The 27513-nt window shown below is 44.0% G+C and overlaps 1 protein-coding gene across 2 annotated transcripts in view; it reads right to left on the minus strand.

The window, feature by feature from the left end:
- PREX1 (phosphatidylinositol-3,4,5-trisphosphate dependent Rac exchange factor 1) overlaps positions 1 to 27513 on the minus strand; it is a 220565-nt gene that overhangs the window by 95379 nt on the left and 97673 nt on the right. For both annotated transcript variants that reach the window (XM_039498242.1, XM_039498241.1), the window contains exons 3-6: positions 25485 to 25607; positions 18910 to 19014; positions 15477 to 15578; positions 356 to 517 (exon numbers count right to left, since the gene is read on the minus strand). In XM_039498242.1, the coding sequence (XP_039354176.1) occupies positions 356 to 517; positions 15477 to 15578; positions 18910 to 19014; positions 25485 to 25607 (492 nt within the window). The remainder of the gene's footprint in view (positions 1 to 355; positions 518 to 15476; positions 15579 to 18909; positions 19015 to 25484; positions 25608 to 27513) is intronic.

Consider the following 27513-nt stretch of genomic DNA (forward strand, 5'->3'; position numbering starts at 1 on the left):
TGAAAGCTCCTGGGAAAAGTCAGGACTTATGGGAAGAGGAATTTAGAACACCTTTGATTTCATCCTCTAGACTTCCATGTTCCTCAAATAAGATCTACCAATTTCAAATTTAAATCCCTTGCAATTTCCTTCTTTCATGCTACCATGTAGGCACAGCTCACACTCCCATAAAAAACACACTGAATTCTCAACTCATCAAAGTGCCACCCACTCCTTTAAGTGCATTTATATACCACATAAGACATACAGAGATCCCTGTATACAATGTGAGTCATTGCACTCCAGTCCTTTGCGTTATGCAGCGTAATTAACTGCCTACGGGGGGGTTAGCAGCCCCACTGATCTGCCACCATACCTCCCATCCTTCAATGTGGGACTGCAGCTGTTCAAGGGCTTCCAGCTTCTCCATCTGCCTCTTGGTCTCATTGATATTGGTACAGACGGTCTTCATCGCCTGCAATGCATTCTGGACCGCTTGGTGATCGGGATGCTTAGAAGGTGTCCTCTTAGCTAGTTCCTAAAAAAGGAAAATCGTAAACATGTGAAAGGCCCAGTCACTAGCATGGGATTCAAGTGCAGTTGCATAAGAAAAGCACTCAGGAGCTTGTTCAATTGAAGAAAATTGTATGCGTGTTGCTGTAGCTGCTGGTCTCTGAAACACTGTTGGTCAGTGCAGGGGTACTGTTATATTGCTACGTTGCTAAATAAGAGCAGGCATTGCATGCTGATAAATATGTTGTCAAGGCTGATTCCCCACTCTGGCACTCCGAGTGCAGAAGGTGGGGCCCGCAAGGATTCTAAAAATTAATACTGGCCACTCCAGGCTTGTATTAAACTCCTAAGGTTACAGCTTTTCTCTGACCTTGGATGGGTAGATGCTGCCACCACCCAAGTGCAGAACCTCTTTGAGAGCTCAGGAAGGTGCACTTGGGAATTCCTCCTGTGTACCCTCAAGCCCTTTCACAGTACTGAGGCTAGCGTCGACTTCCGGAGCATTGCACTGTGGGTAGCTATCCCACAGTTCCCGCAGTCTCTGCCACCCATTAGAATTCGGGGTTGAGATCCCAATGCCTGATGGGTCAAAAACATTGTCGTGGGTGGTTCTGGGTACATGTCGTAAGGCCCCCCTCGGTGAGGTCAGTCGGGGTGCCTGGGCAGACCTGGGTGCTCCTGCAGACCTCAATGAGGTCTGTCAGGGGCTCCTGGACATAAATGGGAGTGACTCCAGGTCATTCTCTTTTTAAGTTTCGTCTCCTGGAGATTCAGTCCTGCCTGCAGTCATACTGCACCGTCTTCTGGCTAGCAGCCAGGAGACGACAATGGCTAGCAGTCGTACTGCACCATCTGCTGCCAGCCTAAGATGTATAAGAGAGATGGAGTGGATCAAAACAAGAAAGAGACCAGATTTGTGTTGTATTCATTTGTATTCATTTGCTCCCCTCTCCCTCCCTCCGTGAACTCAACGGCCGACAATCATTTTGGTGAGGTCTGTCAGGGGCACCTTGAAAAGTTTGATGGAGATTCAGTCCTGTCTGGACTAGTTCAAGTAGGGATAGCTCAGTGGTTTGAGCACTGGTCTGCTAAATGCAGGGTTTTGAGTTCAATCCTTAAGGGGGCCATTCTGTGTAACAGTTGTGTGTGCTTCTCCTTGATGTGAACCCACCCCCTTTGTTGATTTTAATACCCTGTAAGCCATGGTATCAGTCAACCCTCCCTCAGCACTGCTGCAGGTCCCTGTTATAGCCTCTGTCCTTCATGCCCTTGGAGATTTTTTCAAATGTTTCAGCATTTCGTCTTTTGGAACGGAGTTCTGATAGCACGGATTCATCTCCCCATACAGTGATCAGATCCCATACCTCCCATTTGGTCCATGCTGGAGCTCTTTTGCGATTCTGGGACTCCATCATGGTCACCTCTGCTGATGAGATCTGCACTCACCTGCAGATTGCCACACTGGTCAAACAGGAAATGAGATTCAAAAGTTCACGGGCCTTTTCCTGTCTACCTGGCCAGTGCATCTGAGTTGAGAGCGCTGTCCAGAGCGGTCACAATGGAGCACTCTGGGATAGCTCCCGGAGGCCAATATCGTCGAATTGCGACCACACTACCCCAAACTACCCCAAATTCGACCGGGCAAGGTCGATTTCAGCGCTACTCCCCTTGTCAGGGGAGGAGTACAGAAATCGATTTTAAGAGCCCTTTAAGTTGAAAAAAACGGCTTCGTCGTGTGGACGGGTGCAGGGTTAAATCAATGTAACGCTGCTAAATGCGACCTAAACTCGTAGTGTAGACCAGAGCTAAGAGGAATTTTATAGCTAACTGGCTGGCTGGGTCCATAAAAGGGAGCTCCCACCCCCTTTTCATTTATCACGTATGTCAAAAGAGGAAAGACATACAAAACGTGTCGTGCTGTGTCACGTGTTTGGTGCTAACAAGAACCATGCTCAAATGCATTAAATAATTACATAAAAAATAAATTATTTCCTGCTGCACATATGCAAATAGATATGTTCTAACGATAGCCTTTTCTATGGGTTTGATCCTGTTCCCACTGAAGTCAGTGGTGCACCTCCCGTGGTGTAAGATAAGGACCTATAATCCAGATCTTCAAAACAGCTCAGCCCTCAGCAGCCTATAGAAGCTGCATTCTTTTGAAAAGCTAGCCCTGTACGTGTAGATAATAGGGGTATCCCCATGTGCAATACTATAAATAACAGTGATAGTAACACTTTGGAAATCCTGGATTGAAAGGCAATGTACAAGAACACAGCTTTAATTAATCCTTCCAACATTTCCGGGTGGCAGGTGTTCATTATACCATAGGGGAATTCAAGGCACAGAAAATTAAGTGACTTTACCAATGGTCACAGAGCCAGCCAGTGGCACAACCAAAAAGTCCTGACTCTCACACCATTGCTATAACCCCTAGACAATCCCTGATGAGCCAAAGGCCTTAGTGGCCCCCGGACAAGCACACCGTGATCACAGACAGGTCCCAGAAAGGAAAACCCTACCAAACAATCTCGGGTGGGAATGGGAGAGGCCCAGATAACAGCAAGAGCTCAGCAGTTCTTCTCTGGATGAAGTGTAGTCGATGGGTGTGTGTTGTCTGGACTGATTAACATAAATATGAACAAACTGTCACCTGTGAAGAATTCCTAAGAGACTCCAGCTCACATGATTCAGATCAGAGTTGCCCAGCTAGCCAATGCCTGCTGGAGCAGAGCCATGGGAATACTTTGGAACCTGACGATAATCACCAATGATGAGGGTTTGGCAAATAGTGTAACCACTGTCAACTCATAATTCATCATTTTTCAGACCAATATTATTGTATTGCCAGCCTCAGTTGGATAAAAGAGCCATTAAAAAAACCTTAATGAGCTCCACTGTTTCCTCTTGATACATAATATGGTGTTTAAGAGCCACATTTTTAGCCCAGCTGAAATATTTCACGTTCTCTCAATATTCTTTTTCTTTTTAACATGACGTTGGTTGTTTTTAAGTTCTGTGACCGAATAGCAAACTGCTGCTGAGCTGCCTCATTCCACATTTCCAGAAAGGGAGCTGGAGTGAGCTTACGTGCAGCAGGGCGGGCTGCAAACAGAGCTAAGAACGGTCACTTCAGGACTACAACACTCAGACTGATGGTCTTCCCTGGGTTCAATTCCCTGCTTCTTCACAGATTTCTTGTATGACCTAGGGCAAGTCACATAAGGTACATCTACACTGCAAAAAACAGAGCAGTGAGTCTCAGAGCCCAGGTCAGCTGACTCAGGCTCACAGTGCTCATGCTGCTGGGCTAAAAACAGCAATGTTGATGTTCCCTTCCAGGCTCTGGAACCTGGTGAGGGAACTGGGTTTCAGACCCCTGGCGCCAGCCCAAGCAGGAGCATCTACACTGCTTTTTTTAGCCCTGTAGCATGAGCCCTGTGAGGGCTGGTTGGTTGGTTTGTTGGTTTTTTGACATGCCCTTAGTCTTTTCTGTGCCTAAGATCCCCATTTTACAGATGGGGAAAACAGCACTCTCTACTCCACAGGGCTGTTGGGAGGAAAAATATATTAAAGAGTATGAGACATATGGATACATGGTAAGGGGGGCCAGATAAGTACCTACGACAGAATATGGAAGTTCATGAGTCAACGTTTGGAGATGTTTACAAGATTTGGACAACTGCGCATGAAAGAGAAGAATACAAGAAGGGGCATAATGTCAAGGTTTAAAAAAAGATTCTCAAAAACTGTTTAAGGATTTAATAACAATATTATAAAGCAGGAGGCTGGGATTCAGGAAGTCTGGCTTCCCATTTCTCTCTTTGCCCAAAAAATCCCCATGTGACCACAGGCAAATGACTTAACCCATGTGCCCAGTTCTCACCTGCTGTAAAATGAAGATAATAGTATCTACCTTACATGGGGTGCTGAGAGGCTTAATTCATTGAATTCTGGGAAACTGTTTAAGAGCCAATGCTACAGAAGTGCAAAGTACTGTCATTACTTATTTACTAACTAATCAGTTTTGTGTAACCTTTTAAAATGAAATCCACATCTTGAGGCTCAACTACTGTTCTCATGAGAATCATGATGCATCGGTATTGCATTTTCTGGGCTCTCTCTCACTCTCACATGTTGGGTGCTGTACAATGAGACCGTTCATCTTCGTACAGTAGAAGGTAAATTGACAGGGCTATACAGATTTGCAATAATAATTAACCATCAAATTCAAAACTGATAGTTTTAAAGAACAAAGTCCAAAATTTCATTCCCTTGGATTATTTTTTTCGGTTTATCAAACCCCGTATGGCCCTTTTGCCAGGGCTCCTTTTTGCATCATGTATGGAATGAGCTGTTTGGGGAACTTACACTTAGCTGCAAATGTTCCTTCCTGAAAATTATAAGTGTTGATTGACAATGGCTGTTGTCAGGTGGGTGATGGAGTAGAAGCGTATTGTGCTGATAACCAGGAGTCCCGTTAGGGGAGCAGAGTTAATTATCCTAGGCTCTAGGGTGATTTCCAGACTGGGTAACATATGCAACAGGGAAACGAGCTGGCTCCTCAGCTTTCATCCTGCCCTATAACTGTCAATCAAAAATCACAGAAGGAGATCCTATGGGAGGGCTGTTCTTACTCCTTATGGGCTCCGGGTAAGGCAGAAGATGAGTGTTCAAAAAGAAAGGAGAGGATAATATGGGCATACATTACAGTCATCTGTCTCAACCTCACATATTCAAAGGGGTGCATGACATTTTTGCTGCATGACTCCCATTAAAATCAATAAAAGGTGTTCTTTTCAGTCCCAGGTGCTGCTTTGGAAATGTATATGTATATATTAGTGCTGTCTATATAGCTAGCCCTTCCGAAATACCATTGAGAGGTGGAGAAAATGGCCCTCCACTCCCATCACACTGAACAGAAACAGGAATTCATCTTCTTCCAATAGAACACCTGCCTGTGTGCTAGATCAATCTCTACAGCCATATGGGTCAAAAGCAATGGCTTGCCACAGACTGACAGAAAGGCAACTCCCGCTCAAGCTTGGCACAGAGCTGAAGAGCCTCATGAGCCTGTGCTCTGAGACACCTCTCCCCTGGAAGGGCAGTGCCCAGGACTTCTGAAAAGCAGCTAGGTGCTTCTTTATTTTGGCAACAGATTTATGAATGCGCGGCGTAAACACTGAGGGTGTTTGCCAGCATGTTGAAAAGCACGCAAGCGACAGTGACCAGATGTCTGACCATGGGTAGGACTGTCCTACCCTCCATATATGTTTTGCCTGGCCTGAGTCAGGATTGCCAAATGTCCTGCGTATTATCATTTATGCACTATTGGCCTTGCATTGGGAAAGTAAGGCTGCTGCTTGCAATAAGCATGCAGTCACGCAGGAGACCTTAAACAAATTCACAAAATACACCAACTTTCCCCCAAATGTGCCTTCATTGGGGAACTGCAAAGCCCGAGCTTTTCCAACCGCCACTGTTGTCTGAGTCACAAACCTTGGGTTTCTGTCTTCCATGTGAAAAGTAATTATTATTTCAAATGCTTTATTTTAATTTAAATTAAGAAAAGAATCCCTCCCCTCTTTAAGAGAATTGAGATGACAGAGAGGACTGTCTCCCTTGGGTCTGTCAGGACAGGCCCTCTCTGACACTCCTCCGTTATACTCCAACATCACTTTCACAGTTGCACAGCCCTACAGACATGCCACCCATAGCAGCCCACCATGTTCTGACTGCATGGCAGTGGAGACAGAAAACTGCTTTAAAACTCAGTGAGGAAACAATGATGGGCCACTCCATGCATTTACTGAACTGTAAATGTGAGCTAGTACATGCAACAAATGTTAGATATCTAAATAAACAAAGCAATTAATTTTGCTTGTGGTGTATGGGTATAATCTCATTCCTCCATGCACCATGCTTGAAAACCACTTCTCCAAAAGAGTTAGGGTCTGATCAGACGCTCATTGAAATCTGTTTAATAACTTCCATGAATTCAATGCAAGCAGGACTGGATCCCAATGTAACTGAAATCAAACCTACTTTGCTGCACATATGCACCACTTCATCTGGAAATGACAATCTGTGTGCTTATTTTTGGAAGAAACAACATAAAAGCGCCATGTCAACAGATGCATCTGCAGCTTCTGTACTTTGATTCTAAAAGCTTATTTTTGCTTGTGATTTCCATGCAAACATATCAGAGCTTAAGTAGGGTTGCCAGGAGTCCGGCAAAAGGCCGCTAAAAATCCAGTTAGGGTGATCAGATGTCCTTATAAAATCGGGACCATCCCGATATGTAGTTGTTTGTCCTCTGTCCCGACTGACCTTTGTCCCGATATTTCATGGTAGTCTTTTTTTTTTGCTCTGCCGGCGCCCCCTCCCCACCATGTGTCCCGATATTTTCTTCCTCTCATCTGGTCACCCTAAATCCAGTTGGAGGCACAGCGGGGCTAAAGCAGGCTCCCTGCAGCTCCCAGAAACAGTGGCATGTCCCCGCTCTGGCTCCTATGCTCCATCCCAGGCACCAGCTCTGCAGCTCCCATTGGCCAGGAACCACATAGGAGCCGGAGGCTGGGCATGCTGCTGCTTCAGGGAGCTGCTTGAGGTAAGTGCTGCCTGGAGCATGCACCCCTGACCCCCTCCTGCGCCCCAACCCCCTGCCCAAGCCCTGATCCCCCTCCCTCCCTCCGAATCCCTTGATCCCAGCCCGGGGCACCCTCCTGCACCCCAAACCCCTCATCCCCAGCCTCACACCAGAGCCTGTAACCCCAGCCAGAGCCCTCACCCCCCTGCACCCCAACCTCCTGCCCCAGCCCAGAGCCCCCTCACGCACTCTGAACCCCTCAGCTCCAGCCCAGAGCCCCCGCCTGCACTCCAAATCCCTCATCCCTGGCCCCACACCAGAGCCCATACCCCCAGCCGGAGCGCTCACCCCCCCCACACACACACACCGCAACCCCCTGACCCAGCCCGGTGAAAACAAGCAAGCGAGTGAGGGTGGGGAGAGCGAGCAACAGCGGGGGGGGGTGTGTGTGTGGAATGGAGTGAGATGGGGCGGGGCCTCGGAGAAGGGGTGGGGCAGGGGGCAAGGGTGTTCAGGTTTTGTGCAAGTAGAAAGTTGGAAACCCTAAGCCTAAGAAATGTGCACTGAGGAAAAGCCCATGCTGCCCAACACACATTTTCTTTTGAACTGTACATTCTTTCTAAGAAATTGTACTCTCTGAATATTTTTCAGATGCTCAATGCAGCATTTTGCCACCGAAAAAGGAGAGCTCTATGCCTGACAAGCAGAGATACCAATCATAGATTATGCAACACAGCAAAAGGATTTCCAACTTAAGTCAAGTATTTCAGTCATGAATGCAGGTCACGTAGATCAAAGCTAAAAGATTTGCAAACATCCAATAGAATCCAAGTGTAAAAACTGAATCACTTGGGATGAAAAACATAACATCAGGGAGCAGAAAAAAAGCATGTGCTGCTAATTGTGCATGCCCCATAAACTTACAACTAAAACAGGGCGGAGAGGACTCAGTGTAATGTGCGTTTTAAAGGAAGGTACAAACACTGAAGGGAAGAACAATGCAGATTATTTAGACAGAGGAAGTAAGAGGTTTTTCAAATACAAACCCAGCTGTAACACTTCCGAGCACAAAGGATGTTATTCGGCTAAACTGGTTGTTTTTTGCTTTTTTTAAGACTCTGCCAGCCTTTTCCCCCCACCCTCAAAATGATTCTCTCTAGTCTAGTCGTATACTGTAAACTGATAGCTGAGCACATACTTTGCAATTGAAAATTACAAGTAGCCACATAAAAATACTTCCATGCTTCCTCCGCCATACGTTCTAGAACACACGCATTTATGACCATACGCTAAATTTTTCACACTGGAATGTTCAAGCTGCACATTCATTACAGATGCAAAACGCGGCCTGCCGGGGTGCCTAGATTTACACAACAAACTACTGCACATGTAAAATATAGCTTTAGGTGGGAATCCTGTGGGCTACATATTGAAACACTTAGGGCAACAGATAAAGGTAACAAAGACACCAGATTTCCTGTTCTAATCTACTTGGAAAGGATCATTAATAAATAGTTCAGCTCCAAAGTGTATTTTTGCAACAACCTAATATGAATAGAAATGATTCCATGATTTTAATGTTTATGTGATTCTGTATGATTTTCCTTAAAGTAACTGGAATAATAATAATATTGCACTCTGTCAACTTGAAATTTAGTCTTTTTTTTAAGTTAAAAGTCACTGCAGGTTGTATTTCTGTCGCTGAGTCTGCCTGCTAATTTATGTGACTTTATAATCCTATTTTTTAAATTTATTTTTCCCCCTTCTGCTCTGTGAAAGACTCTCACAAACGGTGGGAGAAACAACACCACTGATTATACACAAAATGCTGTAAAATCCACAAAGTGAACAATCATTAACCATGAGAAGTAATTTTTCTCTTTTTCATTGATAGGAATCTTAGCTATCACTTGTGAAAATAGCCGATAAAAATTATTTCATGCATAGGTGGGATTCTTAAATAGAACGGCATCCTTGAACAGCAGTATATCATTCATTTATGAACATATTTTTAAAATTTCAATTCATTCTGGATAGGAGAATTAATTTAAACATTTGATGCAATATTATGAACCCAAATACAATCCCATTGTTTCCCCAGAGTGGGAAAGTTAGATGGTAACACATTAAATGCTGGCTAATTAGAGGTGTCCTGTCTTTTAAACAGCTCTGAGGGGAATAGAGGGGAAGTTAGCAGTTTTCCATCCCACTCTATATCTGCATGATTGGCCTCATTATTCTCCATTTCAAAAATTCAGACACCATATTCATTAGGGTTTACATATGCCTCATTGTTCTGCTTTATCTTTCAAATGGATTCTGAATCTGGCAGCTCAGCTTTTGCCTCCAGGTCCTTCTTTCCCTCTCAGGACCTAGGACTCTCCCATCACATGAGGCAACACATAATTACTACTCTGGATTTTCTGTATAGCAATGCATATTATGGGGTATGTCAGAAAAAATAGACTGGAACTTGAGTGTAAATGTCTGGCTGGGTACTTAGTAACTCCTAGGCAGAATATGCATAAAACAGGAATATGCATAAAACAGGAAACATTCATAACCTCTGTGACATGCCTTCGGAGATCAGATGATTCCAAGGATGTGGTTATCATGTCCTATACATTCCTGATATGGTATGAAGTAGGGGAGAGGAGGGTGAATGCCTCTAATCCCACCCCCTAAGGACTTCCCCAGGTTCTCTTTTCATTGATATAAATGCACTTTCTTAGAGGGGGATGGCTATTTTTGTGCTGGGATTAGCTAGCACAAGAGCTGCTTCTACTCTAAGGAGTGCAGTAGTTCCCACTAATCAGTGTAGAGTCATAGGACTGTTATCAGCCAGACAGAGTGCTGCTTTAATACAGATCTTCTACTAATATTTACTCAGTGAGGTTTCCAGCTGACACATCAATGCTGGACTCTACCTCATTGGTAGAGTGTGCGCTACCAAGGTCTGTGGTGTGGGTCTTTGTTTCTTCTCCTCTTAAAGGATCAGAATGCTTGCCATAGACAGCACACTTCTCCCTGTTTAATTTAAGCCTTCACTGAGCCCAATCCCATGCTTAAAAGGTGATGCCTGTTATTTCATGTACATGATGAAACTCATTGTCAACAGACAGATGAATAGTGGGATATTCTGAATGCCAACCTCCCAAATACAGACTCTAAATCCTTTGCCAAAATGCAGCACCAACAAGAAAGAGAAGAATATAAAGTAAGATTAGAAAGGCTTTATATCGAGGATCATGAATGTGCAAGCCAACAAATTCTGTGCTTACTCCCTTATACGCTAGAGATGTTAGGCAAAAGCAGTACTGGGAGGAAGGGGGCCATTAATAGTAGTATCAGAATTGTTCCACCTATTCACAGAAGCTGGAAAACAGTGTTGAGGTTTGAGCCCCATTCCACACGGGGGACAGGCAAATTGGGGAGAGTTGAAAAGAAAAGCAACACAAACATTAAAAAACTGCTCACACTAGTCAGAGCTGCTGCAATTGATGGACAAACTAGGAAAATGTAAATTATCATTAAAATCGCAACAATCATCAACATTTGAATTCATTTTTTCATCTCCATTTTCCTCATGCATTGGTTCAGACATCAAGTGGCCTCATCAGATGAGAAACTATAGGAGGATCCACCACTAGATATCATACTACATACAGAGAATCACAGAAAATATTGGAGATACCTGCTTACTTATTATTTCCATAGCATCTTATCAACACTAACTACTTACCTATAGTCAAGTATCTCAGGAGATGCTCAGCATCTTCAGTGGTTTTATTTTCCCGTTCTTACGAAAACATCTACAGCACCTTACATCTAAGGTGCTTAAAGCAACTTGCAAATAATTTATTAACTTCACAGCACCCCCCAATGATAAAGATGATTCTCCTGATGGTAGAACTGAAAAGAGAATCCAGAAATCCTGATTCCCAGTTTGTAAATCTAATCAGAAGACAAAAATGCCTCTCAGACTAATGAGACTAATGAGAGGACAGAATATTGGGTAAAACCTGACCATACCAAGATCATGTCTAGGTTATCTGAAAATCCTGAAATTCATAAGCTCTTGTTAAAGACAAAGTAAAAGAGAAAGAAGGAATAACTCCTGGCCTATGATTTTGCTAATCAGTAGGAATAGATTTGTGTTCAGTAGCTTTCATTTTATTTGGAAGTTGCACTGTTTTAACACCAACTTTATTGCTGGGTTTGGAGAGTTGGTGTCACTCAGTCAGCTTTTTTATAATCACTCAAAGTTCTTTCCCAGTTATTTCCAAGTTTGAAACACTCATGTCTACTTCTGAGGAACTGGTATTAAAACTTTCCATTTTTATTTTATTTTATTTTTTCTCAGTAGCATTAACTGAGATTTGGAAGGCACACAATGTATCCATCATGAACTCATCCCCCTGAGAAACTATCAACACGTGTAGCTTCTGAAGATTAAGGACATTTTCTGAGTTTAAAGACATTTCCACTAATGACATAGACTCTTTTGATGAGGCTGATGAGTTGTGTGGACAGAAGCTGAATTCCCTTCAGCATTTTCCAGTAGATCTATTTCATGTCCATGAAACTTTAAGAAATGAACAGTGATTTAACTGGGATGTGAAAGGAACCCCATAAAGTAATGACATGCAACAAAATAAGAATTTCCATCCAGAACATCTTTCCCGATAATGCCTTACAGTGCACTCTACTACTGTTTCATAGGTAGATTTAATACTGGTGAAGAGTTCTAGATTGGCAACACTGGTGTCCTCTATCAAGAAGTCAGGCATAGCAGGAGCATCAACAGTGCACGCTTAACTCCATTCTTCCAGGGTGCTTTCATACTGACCTGGAGGGATCATTTCTAGGTAGGAGAGGCTATTTCAGTCTCCAGGCCTAGTCAGTATTTAGTCTGTCTTCAAAGAATGGAGATTAGTGCCAGCTAGAATTTTTATCACATACATACCTGAGAATGAGGGAGGGAATTGAAACCACCAGACCATTTCAAAAAAGACCAATACATGTTTTGTGTCACCTTATAGACTAACAGACATATTAGAGCATAAGCTTTCGTGGGTGAATACCCACTATGTCAGATGCACATATCTGATGAAGTGGGTATTCACCCACGAAAGCTTATGCTCCAATACGTCTGTTAGTCTATAAGGTGACACAGGACTCTTTGTCGCTTTTTACAGATCCAAACACGGCTACCCCTCTGATACCTGACACCAATAAATGGTCATCAGATAATAATGACTTGGGTTGCAGCAGAGCTGGGTTAGATTTGAACCTCTGCCTTAGAGGCATTTATTCAAACATCTTTTCCCTTTTCTCCATTTATAAAGCAACACATTCTTTATTAAAGCAAAGCAGGAGAAACTGGCCCTATGGAAATTCCATTCATAGGCACTGCCATTTCTTGGCATAGAACCCATCACTAGCACTCAATGCCTTGCACCAAAAGCTACGGAAGAGAAGAGAAACAGAAGTCAGAGGTAGGGTGACCAGATGTCCCATTTTTATAGGAACAGTCCCATTTTTGGGGACTTTTTCTTATATAGGCGCCTATTATCCCCCACCCCCTGTCCTGTTTCTTCACAGTTGCTATCTGTTCATCCTAGTCAGAGGGTGCCAAAATTCCATCATATCACTAGAACTCCTATCTGACCATCAAAAATGTCTGTCTCTATCTAAGATGTTTCCATAGCAACTATGTTCATGGTATTTAAATAGTGGCACATATCCCATCTGTCTTTGAATGAAGGCACTGAGGTTTCAGGATTCGCTTTAATATTTGCAGAATATGCTATTCTAATATATTGATGGGCTTTTAAAATAGAACACAGACTTCTATTTGCATGTCATTAACTTGCAGCCCATGGGTAAATATCTGCATAGATCAACACAGACTGGTAGAAATCCACATTAAAGTATCATATTTTCCAAAGACTTCGGAATTCACCAACCCCCACTCAGCACAGGCTGACTCAGCAGGCGAGACTTACCGGACATGGATGGAAAAGCAGAAGGCACTAAACTGTCTGAAAGAAACTCCAAGCATGTGGTCTGAGTGAAAGAAAAAGTCAAGGGGCGGGGGCAAGGCAGCAGGACAAATCTAGGCATAGAAAACCAATGGCCTTCCAGAAGCAATATCTTTCATTCTTTTTTAGGGCTTGATTCTCTGCTATGCCCAGCTTCCACTAGGTGCAGTAGAGGAGATCCCTGATTCTCTGACTCGCCCTGGTCACAGGTGAAAAGAGCCCAGAGACCATTCCCCAGTTGGGGATAGTTAGAGGATATCATGCACTAGCCACTTTGGCCATCCACATCCAGCATGTCCTCAACATGCCCACCAGGCTATGCAAAGGCAGGTGTAGGAGCCAGCTCCACAAGTGCTGCACCTGCTGGGGACTCCCCCATACAGGCAACCTGCAGGAACTTTCCTGAGCAGTGCAAATAGAGTGGAACCGGAGCAAGAATCCAATCACTACTCTCCTGTGTGTGGCCAGTGTTTTCAGTCCTTTGGAAACTCCAGAGAATCTAAGGAACCTCAGATTTTCAGCCTCCACCACTCCGATAAACACAGCTGGGAGCCACTAAAGCAACCAGCCACAATGTGGAAACAAGGAAGCATAAATATTACTAAGATCGTTGATCAGGAATGCAAAGCAATCGCATTTTTAGATCCCCACTTCCTCTGGCCTGTTTACCCTGTCAGATACCACCGCAGCCGTCTTTCTATGCACAGTAATGTTGCTCACAGTCCCAGTGTAAATTCAAAGACTGAACAGACACCCAGTCCTCCCCAAACTATCTCACATAAACAAATGTATATACTGCAGGAGCTGAGACACCATTCAAACCAGGCTTCACAAGGTCTAGATGTGACCAGTCTTATGTCCAAAGATACACCAGAGCTGTAGGACGAAGACTATTGTCATCTCCCAACTATTGCTAACAGTAAGGAAGAAAGTATCAGAGGGGTAGCTGTGTTAGTCTGTATCCACAAAAACAATGAGAAGTCTGGACTCCTCTTGTTTTAGTAAGGAAGAAATGTTCATAGCAGTCTCCATTGGCCTCCATTTCTGCATTTATGCTCACACTCTGTTGTGTATGCAAACCCAATGTGAACTCAGCCCGCACTTGGTTTGCACACAAAACAGGTTCAGTGTGTAAATCCTAACAGTTGTGCCCACAAATGACAGTGTGTGAAAACCAGCATGTACATGTGATTGGGGGTGTGCAAAGTTCCACAAGCACAAATGGAAGGCATGTTTGAAACATTTGACACTGAAAACTCCAATCAAGTGTCTGGGGGAGGAAGGGGGCAGCGAATTAGAGAAAATGTGATAGGATCAAATAAACAAACAGTGGTTTAATAAAAGGAAAAAAAGGCATGGAGTCCACACCTAGGTAGTGATAGTTTTCACACATTTGGGACTAATCCCCAGCCCTGATTGGAACACAGATTTTCTAACTTCACTCCCCACAAAGGGACCTTTCTTTAGTGATGGAAGGCAGTTGCTTCTTTTATTTTTTGTATTAATAAATGAATGTGATTCTAGTAGGAGGCATGAGACCGGCAGCCCAGGAGACTGATGACTTCTGTTTTTTAACCACAAAACAGGTGCAGCCTGGGCAGCGCAAGTTCTCCCATGCTGGATGGCTTTGCCTATGTGCCTCAGTCCTGACCCAGAGGGGTCACTGCGAGGGATGAGAAGTAAGTTCAGTCCTCATTGCCCATTGGTTCTTTGGCTCATCTGCTGAGATTGCCAACAAGGAGGCCAATTAGTGCTAACAGCAGGGGTGGTTTTTGCAGTGTTACCTGTCAATTGGGAACTGAGCTGAGACAACTGAACACATTTCAGACAAGCTGCCAAACAACAAGAGGTTGTAATCCCTCTAGACACACGTAGATTCAAACTAGTGACCTAGAAATGAAAGGCTTGGTAGCCCATTACTCATCCCCTGAGCTATCCAACACCCCCAGAATAATGATATAACTGTGTTTGAACACAGCTTTCCAGGAAGTGGCTAAAATAGCACTCAGAGGGGTAGTCATGTTAGTCTGTAGCAACAAAAACAACGAGGAGTACTTGTGGCACCTTAGCACTGACTCTTCTGAGTAAGCATAAGGGACTCTCAAGCAGAACGGCATTACAGAGTCAGTGCATCTCCTTTTCTCACCTACCCAAACCACTGCAGTAACCACCCATCTGTTAGACCAGAGCCAGCCTTTGTCTACACCTACAAAAGTCATTCATGCACATAGGGTGGAAGTTAACTTTTAGATATGCAAACTGGGAGGGCAGAAGTGAGAGCGCAAGACCCAGGGCTGGAAGCAACCCAGGAACAAAGCAGCCAGCTGGGGAACTTCTATTCTAAATGGTACCTTTAAGAGAAGTGGATATTTGCAAATTCTCTGAATTGGTGTCAGCAGATAACCCTCTAGTGGAATGTCTGTCGTCTTTCTGCCTCCCAAAAGCATGCAGCTCTGTAAACAGAAAGGAAAAGAAACATCATCATTTATATAAAGCTCCCATACACTCTTGGATAATGACTTTTATAGTTCCATAGCACTGTTCACACATTCGGATCCCAAACCATATTGTACAGGAAAGAGAAGCACTTCATCACCATTGAAAAGCATCCACTCCCTGAAAGGCAGCAACTGTTTTTCTGCTGCTGTAACACTCTAGAGCATTTCAGAACAAGAAATGAAGAAGAATGCTGCACCCTATGAACACTGCATGCACCAATCCAGGGAGACACAATGTCATTCCCAAACAGTGGTCAAGAATTGCTGGAGGAATTCTGATACATTTTCAGGACAAGTCAGAGCTGGGGGCCAGTCGATTGTCAATTGTATTGTGGTAGGGCCTAAGAGCCCCAGGCACAGAGTAGGACCCCACTGTGCTAAGTGCTCTACAAACACAGAATGAAAAATTGTTCCTGACCCAAAAGAAACAATAATACTAATAGCAATTGAGTGGGCGTGAATCCTGCATAACAGGTCCCATCAGCCCTCTGCAATGATGTTCTTTTTATTTTTTTTCTTCCACATTTTATATCCTTTATTCCAGAGGTGGGAAAACTACGGCCCACTCACCATCCTGCCCAGCCCTTCAGCTCCCTGCCTGCCCGGCCCCCGCAGCCTCAGCTCGCCATGCCACCAGCGCTCTGGGCGGCGGGGCTGCAAGGTCCTGCCGGGCATCACAGCTGCGAGAGCCGCCTAGTGTAGTGTATTAAATTGCTTTCTGTAGGAATGTACTTCTTACTGAGCACCAGGACTGGCAGCCATAAGTAGTACACCGTAAGTAGCACATTCCTATGAGGAGCAATTTAATGCACTACACCCTGGTAGGGAAGGCTGTGCCTCCCCAAACAGCCTGATTTGGCTGTGAGACTGTCTATGGGATGCAATGGACTTTGATTTCCTGCAGCTCAAACTTTGGCCATAACTTTATTATACTGTTCCTAATGAGTGTGTCTTATTTTAGCCTGCAGTTTCCAGACAGAAAAGGGTACATGGGCACATCTGTACCCAGGATAGGGCAAACCCACCCAGTTTTGATTAGACATAGTTAATGAAAGGGACCATATAAACACTCCACAAACTATCCACTCAGTATAGTTATTGCTGATACAAGAAGTAAGAAAAGTAAATCCAAACCCAACCAAGTCCAGGTAAAAGGGTCAGAGTTGTTCCATAACTCATTCAACGTGTATTTGAAAGACTCACAAAACCTTCCAGTCAACCAAAGTTAAGTTTTATGTTTGTAATGAAGCCTCAAACAAGCCAAGCTTCACCTGCTTTGTTCATTAAGAACATTTTCCTAGTGCATCATTCATTATAGTGGCCCAGAAGCACTCTGAGCATTGGTGCTTTTTTGGCTATAGATTTAATCATCTCTCCATTTTTAAACAGCCATCACAGACACCATTTATCAACAGCCCTGAACGATATTTTTACATACAATCTCCTGCACAATAATCACTCTCCAGGCTATTCTAGATCTGTGGTGCTTGCTACCAGCTCACAAAGCTCTCCGTTCAATTTTCCAAGAGTCTCGTCTGATTCAGTCCTTCCCAGGCCTCTTTTCCGCCCATCGCTCCAACACCGGATCAAAATTGCCATTTAAATCTTACTAAGTTTTCAGATATATTCCCAGATCTTCTGAGGCTGCGCTCTATATTTCACCAGCTGTGAGAGGGCACCCAGGCCAAATCCATTCACACAAGCAATGCTTTGTATTCTAATGTAACCCTCATTGCAGGGTGACATTATAACGTGGGCTTTCATGGGAGATTGGGGGTGGAAGGAATTACAGCAGCCACAGCAAAGCACAGGCTTTAGTGTTTTCCCCATATTTACAGCTATTTTAAGAATCTTTTGAATCCAGGTGCTACAGAAAACGACAGTTGGCAGCACATCATCTCTTACTCTGGGCCTGCTGCCCAGTTTGCCAGTTGAGGCCAACAACATAGCTAAAGCTTTTTGTCTCTGTTAGCCCAATTAGTGGGTGCAGAGAACACTCTGAAACAATGGTCATATGCACTTTTCTCTCTAGACCAGGGGCAACCTTCGGCACTTGGCCCATCAGGGTAATCCACTGGCGGGCCGCAAGACATTTTGTTTACGTTGACCATCCACAGGCATGGCCCCCCGCAGCTCCCAGTGACTATGGTTTGCTGTTCCCGGCCAATGTGAGCTGCGGGGAGCAGAGGCCAGCACGTCCCTGCAGCCCGCGCCACTTCCGCAGCTCCCATTGCCCGGGAACGGCGAACCATGGCCACTGGGAGCTGCAGGCCTGTGAACAGTCAATGTAAACAAAATGTCTCGCGGCCCGCCAGCAGATTACCCTGATGGGCCATGTGCTGAAGATTGCCAACCCCTGGTCTAGACCTTCTCCCAAATAATTTTTCCTTTGCAGTGATACACAGAGGAGCCAATAGGCTAGAAGGAGACACTTCAGTGCTTCAAAAACACAGTGACATTATGGGATTAACTCAAACTCATAAGAGTGAAGAGGGCCTGAATACTTAAGGGAATGAACTCTTGTTCTCCACGCTTCCTGTTAGGTCTAGGAATTGTGGCTGAAAAGTGCCCAGAGGATGAGGGCCTACCTGGAAAGGATATTCATTCAGAAGGGGCTTCTGCTTCTCTATTTAATCTGGAAGGACTGGGCCTTTGGCAGGTGGGAGACAAGTTAGTAATGGAAAGGAATGAAGCTCTCATATGAAGGACCACATTTTCAAAATGGCAGCCTCCTTTCTACCTCAAGGCATGCAGTAAGAACTTAGCCTAATATCCTGAATCACCCTATCGGCTGGTGGCAACTCTCACTCCCAATACCTGTGCCCATGGTTGGGAACAAGGGAGAGATGACCTGGAATCAAGGAAGAAGGGAAGAGGATGTTGGAGGGAGGAAATGCCACCAAAGAAACAGAAAATAATCAGGAAGTGCAGTTCACTTTTTTGGGAGGGAGCTCTGTCTATTGGCTAGAGCATGGAGTGGGAAATCAGATCCACTGGGGTTCTAGTCCTAATTCTGCCACTGACTTGTTGGGCAACTCATTTAATCATCTGTGGGTCAACTCATCTCTCTCCTATTGAAATTGCTCGTTCCAGGGCTGAATTTAGTTCTGTGACTCAATTTGCCAATCAAAACAATGGGCATATTAATATCTACCCTCCCAGCAGCTGTAAGGCTTGAATGGTTCATGTCTGTAAAGTGCTTTGAGCCCCTGGGACATGAAAGTTTCCTTGTAAGTACAGTACGAAGTTGGATTGTTACATGCAAAATACTAGAGAAGATGCTCACCAGGAGGAATGCTCTCACGGCTGGAATCTTGTTCAGTTCCATTAGGAGCCTGAGTGCTTTCTCATGGTTGCTGCAATATTCCTCATATACAAAGAACTTGTCTTTCTGCAAGAAAAAAGTAACACATTTTGACTCAGAGTGTGATTGCACGGATAGAACTGGTTTGTGTATTTTCTCTCAGAATAATACAAATTAAATACTTTACAAAGGAGTCTGAGTTTAGGCACAACATTAACAACAAGTGGAGGTGCTCCTCTAATTCCTTACCTACTGTGCTGTAAATATACATGATCCTTCTGGCCATATACATGATGTCACGCCCACAAACTGAAATTAAATCTCCTTGTTAAAGTACAAGAAGCAGCTGGTAGTACCATGTTCTACTTTATTTAAACCACAGGGTGAGAGTGATGGTAGAATTTTTTCCAGTGTAATAGATTAGAGATGCTGAGCACACCACAAACATCACTTATTTGGAGAACAACATGGAATATTTTACAGAAAAGCAATAAAAACCATTTCCAGCACCTTGCAGTTTAAAGGCCCTTGTGCCCTAGGGGATGAAAGCTTCATGCACCCTCCCATATCCAGGGACCAGATACAATCTGTCCCAAACTATGAGAAGGGCACTTTTAGAAGCAGTATCTTGCAGGTATTGGTCCATATAGATCTTCCTCCGCAAGCTGCAGATTAGATACTTGCAGACTTTAACAGCTTTATTTATATAGATATGCACAGATCCATGCAAAAACTATGGCTGTTTGAAACAGTTAAGCAACACGGATCCAGAGAAATATAGCTGCATTCCCTATGACCTCATGGAAGAGAAACTGTGTTCACACACTGATACAGGAGGCTAACTCGGCATTCAGGTGAACAGCTTGAGGGCTGGACACGTGCTCATGAACTGAGTAAAGTGCTGCTTGTTTTTATACCAAAGGATCACTGATCTGATGGGGCATTTGTTTCTCCTTTTATTGATGGGTGTAGAGCTAAGACTAAATTGATTTCTTCCCAAACACAATAATACCAATGGCATAAGGCAAACAAAGCAGAAGCCACAAAGAAATTGGAGTGAGACGTGGGCAAGCAGATGCTCTGGCCCTTTATCTCTCAGCTGCATGGCTCACATCGGTATATGGCTTTAATCCTGGAGAATTCGATAGAAAGGGAGGCTCCAGACCACCAGACACAGGAAAAGGCAGGCTGGATGCATGACACACATGGATGGAGGGAACTGGGAGTCATGCTGATTGTGTCTTTAAAAGAGCAAGTTAAAGAAGGAGAAGCTGGGCATGTGAGTTCCTCTAATATTTGTTCTTCTTGACTCCCTCATGCAGCTCCAGATGCACAGGAGCAGCACGCTTGAAAACTAGCTTCCTAGAAATAGCATCCATTAGCATGACAGCATCTGTTTCAGATCAGGAGAAGAGCTTGTATCAATGCAACAGGAGCAAATGTCATTGCTCAGGTTACTGACTGCAGCACCATGCGTTCCACATTCTGAGAGGTTATATTTGTATCATGACAAAATCACCCTGCTAAACTTGACTCAATATAATAATTATACACACAGCAGAGTGCTTTTATCAAGTCCTTTCCAGCTGCCTTTCATGCATAAGACCCACAAGTATGAGAGCTATGCTTTTAATTACTCCGTGTCTGAAGTGTTTAATTTCCTCTCTAGGTGACATAGAGGTTTCCCTCCTTCCCATCAATGAAGAAATGATCAGTTCCATAATTAGAGATGTTATCCCCTGGAATGCTGAGCCTACAGTTATCACTACCTTAGAGTGCAGTTATGGTCAGACAAGGGACTGTGTAAAAATGACACCTTCTTACTCAGCAGATCTGCTCCCCATGTGCATCCAGACCCAGGGATGCTGTACTGACAAAAATAAATTTTTACTGCTCTAAATTGGAATATTCCTAAAAGCCTTGTTCCTCCATATTCTCTCTGAGCCTTGCATGGAGTCCTTGGAGTGGGAAGTGAAAGAAGTTCCCCTCAAAGGAGTCCCTCAGCTTTTGGGCCCCGATTCATCAAAACATTTAAGCACACATTTAATTTTAACCAAGCGGTCCTTTCCATCCTTCTTCAGGAACTTAAGCACATTCCTAAATGCTTCGAGATTGCTTGATTCCAGTGTACTTAGGGGATGCTGCATTAACTTGCCTCATCCTTGAGACAGCATTGTCTGATCATATTCACACAGCACCAGGCAAACAACAGATCTATCTAATTCAAATTAATAGGAGCTCAGAAAATGGATGGAATCAAATAAGCCAGCACTGCTGAACTGGAGGTTGGAGCTACATGTGGTCCATCTACACCCTATTTTTGATACTCTTCCTTTCCAACAGCCAGTAAGGCTCCTACCTAGACCTAGTGGCTTGGTTAGTCAGCAACCTGTCTTGTCTTCATCATTGCTGATTAGGGTGACCAGATGTCCTGATTTTATAGGGACAGTCCCAATATTTGGGGCTTTTTTTTAATATGGGCTCCTATTACCTCCCACTCCCTGTCCCGATTTTTCACACTTGCTATCTGGTCACCCTACTGCTGATCCAAGGCGGAATGAAGGCTAAGGCTGGCCTCCAGTGCAGGTCAGTTGCCATAGATATACATCAATAGATGTTGCTTGGCTGACTTGTGGCTAACTGTTGTGACATTGATGGGAAGCCCCATTGTTCCAGCAGTCATGTAAAAATAACAGAGAACTCAAAGTCCCATGAAAGTGCTTGTGTGTTGTGAGGGGTTTTTGTGGGGGAAGGGGAGTTCTGTGCTTTGTTCGGACCATAAGTTATATGGAGGCAGATGCTGCTTGGCCTTGGAGGTTATATCACTGTTAGCAGGTAGTTCTCTCTGATCCAGGAATCTGCACACAGACTTCCTGTACTGCTTCCACCCGACATGAATCAGCTCTGGCAATAACAGAGAGACCAAACTCTGGCCAGCTCTGTGCATTTCTGGTCCGCAGACAGCTTGATGTTTCCATGGTCTGCATAAAAGAGCCTTTATGACAAGGAAACTCAGGAAAAACGTTTAGAGTTTAGAAATTCAAGGGAAATGTCAGAAAGAGACACCATTAGCCTGTGGGCACTTGAGTCCTGGGATTCTCACTCTATTTGCTGAATTTAGGAGCATTTTTTTAAAACAGCTATCTGCTGCAGGGGAACAGCTGTGCTAACATCTGGCAGGTGACACGGAAGTGGCACTTGTAATCAGGAACAATGATGAACTTGCTATTAAGTCAGGTGATCATGAAGATACACGGGCACATTCAGGTCACAGGCTTTATCTAACTTCCTCACCACTAACCCCCTTTGGGTAATGCTATGACTTGATTATAATGAAAAACAATGTGGTGAGAGTGATGTTTGGATTCACAAAACCTTTACTGATTTTCAGATGCAATTCAGGGTGGGAAATCCATCTATTCATTCTACTCTACTTGCTAGGGGGACCCAGAGACTTATAAAATTTATTTTTAGAATATCTGTTATCTCAAGGTTTTCTCCCTCCTGCATCTAGGTTGTTTGCTCACTTGTCAAACTGGCTAACAACACATGCTATGGAAAAAGTGTCAGCTCTACAGCTATGTCCCAGAACTGCATCTCTTGGGGATCATCGTTGGCTTTTTCCCTTCAAAGCCCAGAGTGTTCCATCCTTTATTCTCCTTGTGACAAAATACTGCCCACCATTTTGCTGAAACTATGCAATGACTCCATGGAAAACTGCTGAGAACAACGGTACCTCCACAGTACAGCTTGCTCACACGTGCCACCACTTCACTAGAATAGTACCAATTACAGACACGGGGCACTGGTACCCTAAGCAAAGAGGAGAACTGGAGATCTGCTTTAAACCCAGGCCACTGCCTTAGAAATCTCACTGCCAGTTGCCAGGGTATCATTATTTAAATCTGCATTGTGGCAAGACACAGGCCCTGAGAATTAGCCCTTTCTGTCTTCCACCTTGCTGCACTTCAGGCTGTATATTATCTTCTGAGCTCCAGCAGGACCCCACATACTAAGAGATTGCTTTCTCCCCCTTTGCTAACCTTCTCTTGGTCCTTGCTTGCCTGGAACTAAGTGGCGATAGTGTCTCCCAGCATTATTTCTGCATCTCCTTAGAACTGGAGCCCTAGGTGGACACACATAGCAATTATGGTTATGACCAGTCTTGACTGTATATTCTGAACTGGAAGGAGTTTGACTCACTGCAATGTATGGACTGCAGGCCTTTGTCTCTTGGGGACTGTGGGACAGAATCGTGTAGACATTATGAGCAGTGCATTGTACTAGCTTCGGTGCAAATTGATGTAGAATGTGCCAGTCCATTAGACTCCAATACAAGAGAAATTTGCAGTAGCACTCATCCATCTGGCATTATTGTCTAATCAGTGGTTCTCAACCAGGGGCCCGGGGCCTCTTGGGAGGCCACGAGCAGGTTTCAGGGGATCCGTCAAGCATGGCCAGTGTTAGATTTGCTAGGGCCCAGAGCAGAAAGCCAAAGTCCCGCCGCAGAGGACTGCAGCCCATGGCACCAAGCCCCACCACTCGGGGCTGAAGCCAAAGCCTGAAGAACTTAGCTTCATGGTGCCCCATGGTGTGGGGCCCTGGGCAATTGCTCCGCTTGCTACCCTTTAATGCCGGCCCTGGCTTTTCTATGCAGAAAAACAGTTGTTGTGGCACAGCTGGGCCATGCAGTTTTTATAGCAGGGGAGCGGGGGCTCAGAAAGAAAATGGTTGAGAACCCCTAGTCTAAAAATTTCTCTATTGCACATTTATGTATATTTCATTAATAAGGGGTATTTGATTAAGAATTAATTACTAAACATTTCAATAACAAAGTTATACATCAATGGTTTTCAACCTTTTTTCATTTGCAGACCCCTAAAAAATTTCAAATGGAAGTGCAGACCTCTTTGGAAATCTTAGACATAGTCTGCGAACCCCCAGGGGTCTGCAGACCGCAGGTTGAAACCGACTGTTATACAATATTCCTTGACATGTAGTTGTAGCTGTGTCGGTCCCAGGATATTAGAGAGGCAAAAAGTGGGTGAGGTCTGGAAGAAGAGCTCTGTGTGGCTCGAAAGCTTGTCTCTCTTACCAATGGAAGTTGGCCCAATAAAAGATACTACCTCATCCACCTTGTAACTCTATACACTACGACATTTATACAAGAAACTATAGTCAGTGAGGTTAGTGGGATTATACACCAGGGCTGAATTTGGGTGTATGACAATATACTAACATTTCTGTGGAATCGATGCTATTTTATAAGAAACCCTGCAGTTTTCCATCATCCCCAAGGGAACATCCTGTTTTAGTATCTCCAGTTAATAACTGTAAAATAAACATCTCCACATAATTGTAAAATAAACATCTGATCATTCGTATGTCCCATTGTCAGGCAGCGATACTAGTAGGTGTTCAATATATGGACCATAAGGACAAATACCTGTCAGGCATGGTCTAAATGGACTTAGTCCTGCCTCTGCATGGGGGGTGGACTAGATGACCCCTTGAAGTCTGGTCCAACTCTACATTTCTATGATTTGTTTTTCTCCTGTGTGTTTGCATAGCTTTAGCATGGTGTGGCCCCACTCCTCACTACAGCCTCTCGGCACTACTACAATATAAATAATACATTCTACTACTAGTAATAATATTTACATGATTATCACATCATAAATAAACAAACATATGCAAAGGTAGCAGGTGCTGTGGTTTTATGACTAATGAAAGGCTGTATAAATTCTGTGCACTCAGACAGACCAGGTACACCATAAAGTCTGGATCATTCCAGATTATTGAAGCATGATGGAATAGATATGAATGGAGCATTGCTGCTGTTGAATATAGTTATTAGAGTTCTCAGCAAAGATGTTATGTGGGAGGTTTCTGATTTTCAAATGCCTTGGGAGTGCAGTTGCACATAAAAAATGTCCATGCAACTGTGTGTTATTGTATGCAAATCAGATAACTTTGCATGCAAATGGCACGTGAGTGAGATGTCAATCAAGTCGTCCACATTCATAATTACTTGTCTTGCAAGCACAATTAGTGTATTTTATGCATAAATTAGTCTTGGGATTGCACACCTAAATGTTTGAAAATCGGGCCTTCATTGTGTAACCAAGTTATTAAGGAGAACTGCTACAGCAGGAGTCTTAGTTTTGAATTTCCAGTCTTTTGTGCATTAAAACATAGAGATTTTTGCATTGATTCTATTTAGAATGGAGATGCTCTTTTAAAATTTTTAGACCCAAAGAAAATAATCTCTTAGTAAAATGTGATCAGCTGGATGAGAAGAAAAGAAAAAAGAAATTCTATGCAAGGGGAAGAGGAACAATTTCTAAAAATACCTCCTTGTTTTGCTGGGTTTGATCTGGTTTCCATTGTTCCAGTCTCAGTCACAAAGGTTTTTCCCACCCCACATAGTATGTTCATAAAAGTTACACATTGTCATGGTACAGTTACCAAAACTAAGAGATTAGGGCTAGCTAAGGGACATGGGAGCATGTGACAGGAAGCTGCATTTACAGATAGCATTAAGTCATTGTACTCACAAATTTTAAGAAAACAGTTCCCAGTTCATGCTGAGACTGAGGTTCTGGTTGTAAACAAAATTCCAGGGCAGCCAAGAACTCCTTGTGAACGTCGAGAATGTCTTCGATGTTGGAAAACAAGATCTGAAATACCAAGAGAAATCCAGTGTTAACTGTTGATGAAGGTTGGGGTGTCTTATTAAAGTAGAAGTGCCTAAATACGGTGCCTATCTACTGCTGCCAGGAAGCAATCAAAATCAATAGGAGTGGCTGCATTTTAAAATGTCTCTGGGGTATGGATGATTATGTGCCTTTCACACTCTCAGCCTTCCCACAGGGAGGATCTTAGTTTTGCTTGTGCCATTGACCTATGTAAATAAAGATGAACTTTCCAAGGCCTGATAATCATCATCGGCCTTTGTCAGCTCTATAGAAGGTTTCTCACAAATTCTCAAGAAGGTTAATGGGAAATACCAGGTGGGCTCACAAAGGCCAAACTCACATTAAAGGAGAAGGCAAAAAAGTCCTCTGCCTTCCCCTCCCACTCATGACAAATCAACTTTCGGAGGAAACAGGCGTAAGAGGTCATTTGAACACGTCAGCACTTGTGGTCATTAAAGAACCTGTGGTACTTTTTGCACGACATGAAGGGCTAGCAATAATTTTCTAAGCAAACTGGAAGGAGTTATTATTCTTATCCTTTAAATAATTACGGTATAATACTTTCATTTCGTCTGACCCTGCAATGCAGTGTTGCTGTGTGCTGTGAAACAGCAGCCATGTTCCACACCTTTAGTGTCCTTTACTAGTGGACAAAGCATTTCCTTCAAACACAGGACCTACTTTTTCAGACCAAAACTAGGCATGTATTTACATATTCACAATTGCACATTAAGGGCCCAATTCCCAGCTTGCACACACACACACACACACACACACACAGGTGCACATGTAGATAAAGAGCCTCAATTCTCTATTACCTTGCTCCTTGCGTTGCTATTTATACTAGAGCAAAATCAATATAACAATGCTACCAAATCAGAATAGTAGCATCATACTCCCACTTTGCACAGATGGAAATGGCCACACAAGCTGCAGGGTAATGGAGAATTAAGCCCCTCATTTGGATATGCACTATTGTGTGTCGGTGCAAGTCGGGCATCTGTGCATCCTTTTACTAGATAAGTATCTTGCTAGCCATGTATGAACACAATTCCTGACTTTGTGTGAGCATCTATGGTCGTGAGCATGCATAACTGCTGATGTGGAAACACACACACTCAGTTCAGGTGTGAAAAAAATCCCCTGGGGTGTAGTATGCTGACCGAGTTCTCTGGGTGAAAGGTGCTACAAACATGCAAGCTGTATAATATCTAGTTATCACCATATGAAATAGGAAGAGAAACCATGAGTGGAAGTGGAAGTGCAGGGGCTGGAATGCTGCCATAAAGAGAGAGGAGTCCCGACAAACGAGTGACCCAGCTAGGCTATAAGCATTGGCAGGGCCGGATCCAGCGTTTTTGCTGCCCCAAGTGGCAAAAAAGAAAGAAAAGAAAAACAAAGCCGCAATCGGCAGCACTTGGGTGGCGGCAGCTCTACCACCGCTGCTTCGTTCTTCGGTGGCAGGTCCTTCCCTCAGACAGGGAGAGAGGGACCCACCGCCGAATTGCCGGAGGTGCCGCCTCTCTCCGTTGGCCGCCCCAAGCACCAGCTTGCTGCGCTGGTGCCTGGAGCCGGCCCTGAGCATTGGCAGTCTCTAGAGGACAGGCTTAGCAGGCAGGCTGTATACGAGAGCCTCATCTGGGATATGTGTGTTACACTATATTTTCCAATCCTTTCTTCTAACCAAGCTAGTGTCAAAGGGAAGGAATGCGGTGAAGTCAAGCCATTTCTCACACTGCAAACAGCCTCCTAGCTCTGGCTTCATCAATAAGTGACACTCTTGTGATGTAAACAATACCAAGGAGAAATGGCTTCCGGCTTCCAAACATTCACTGGGTGGAGTGCAGGAGACTCAGAAGCTTCCAGCACTTGCCACCCCGCATTTTAG

This window comes from Mauremys reevesii, linkage group 13 (genome assembly GCF_016161935.1).
Source record: "Mauremys reevesii isolate NIE-2019 linkage group 13, ASM1616193v1, whole genome shotgun sequence".
Classification (NCBI taxonomy): domain Eukaryota; kingdom Metazoa; phylum Chordata; order Testudines; family Geoemydidae; genus Mauremys; species Mauremys reevesii.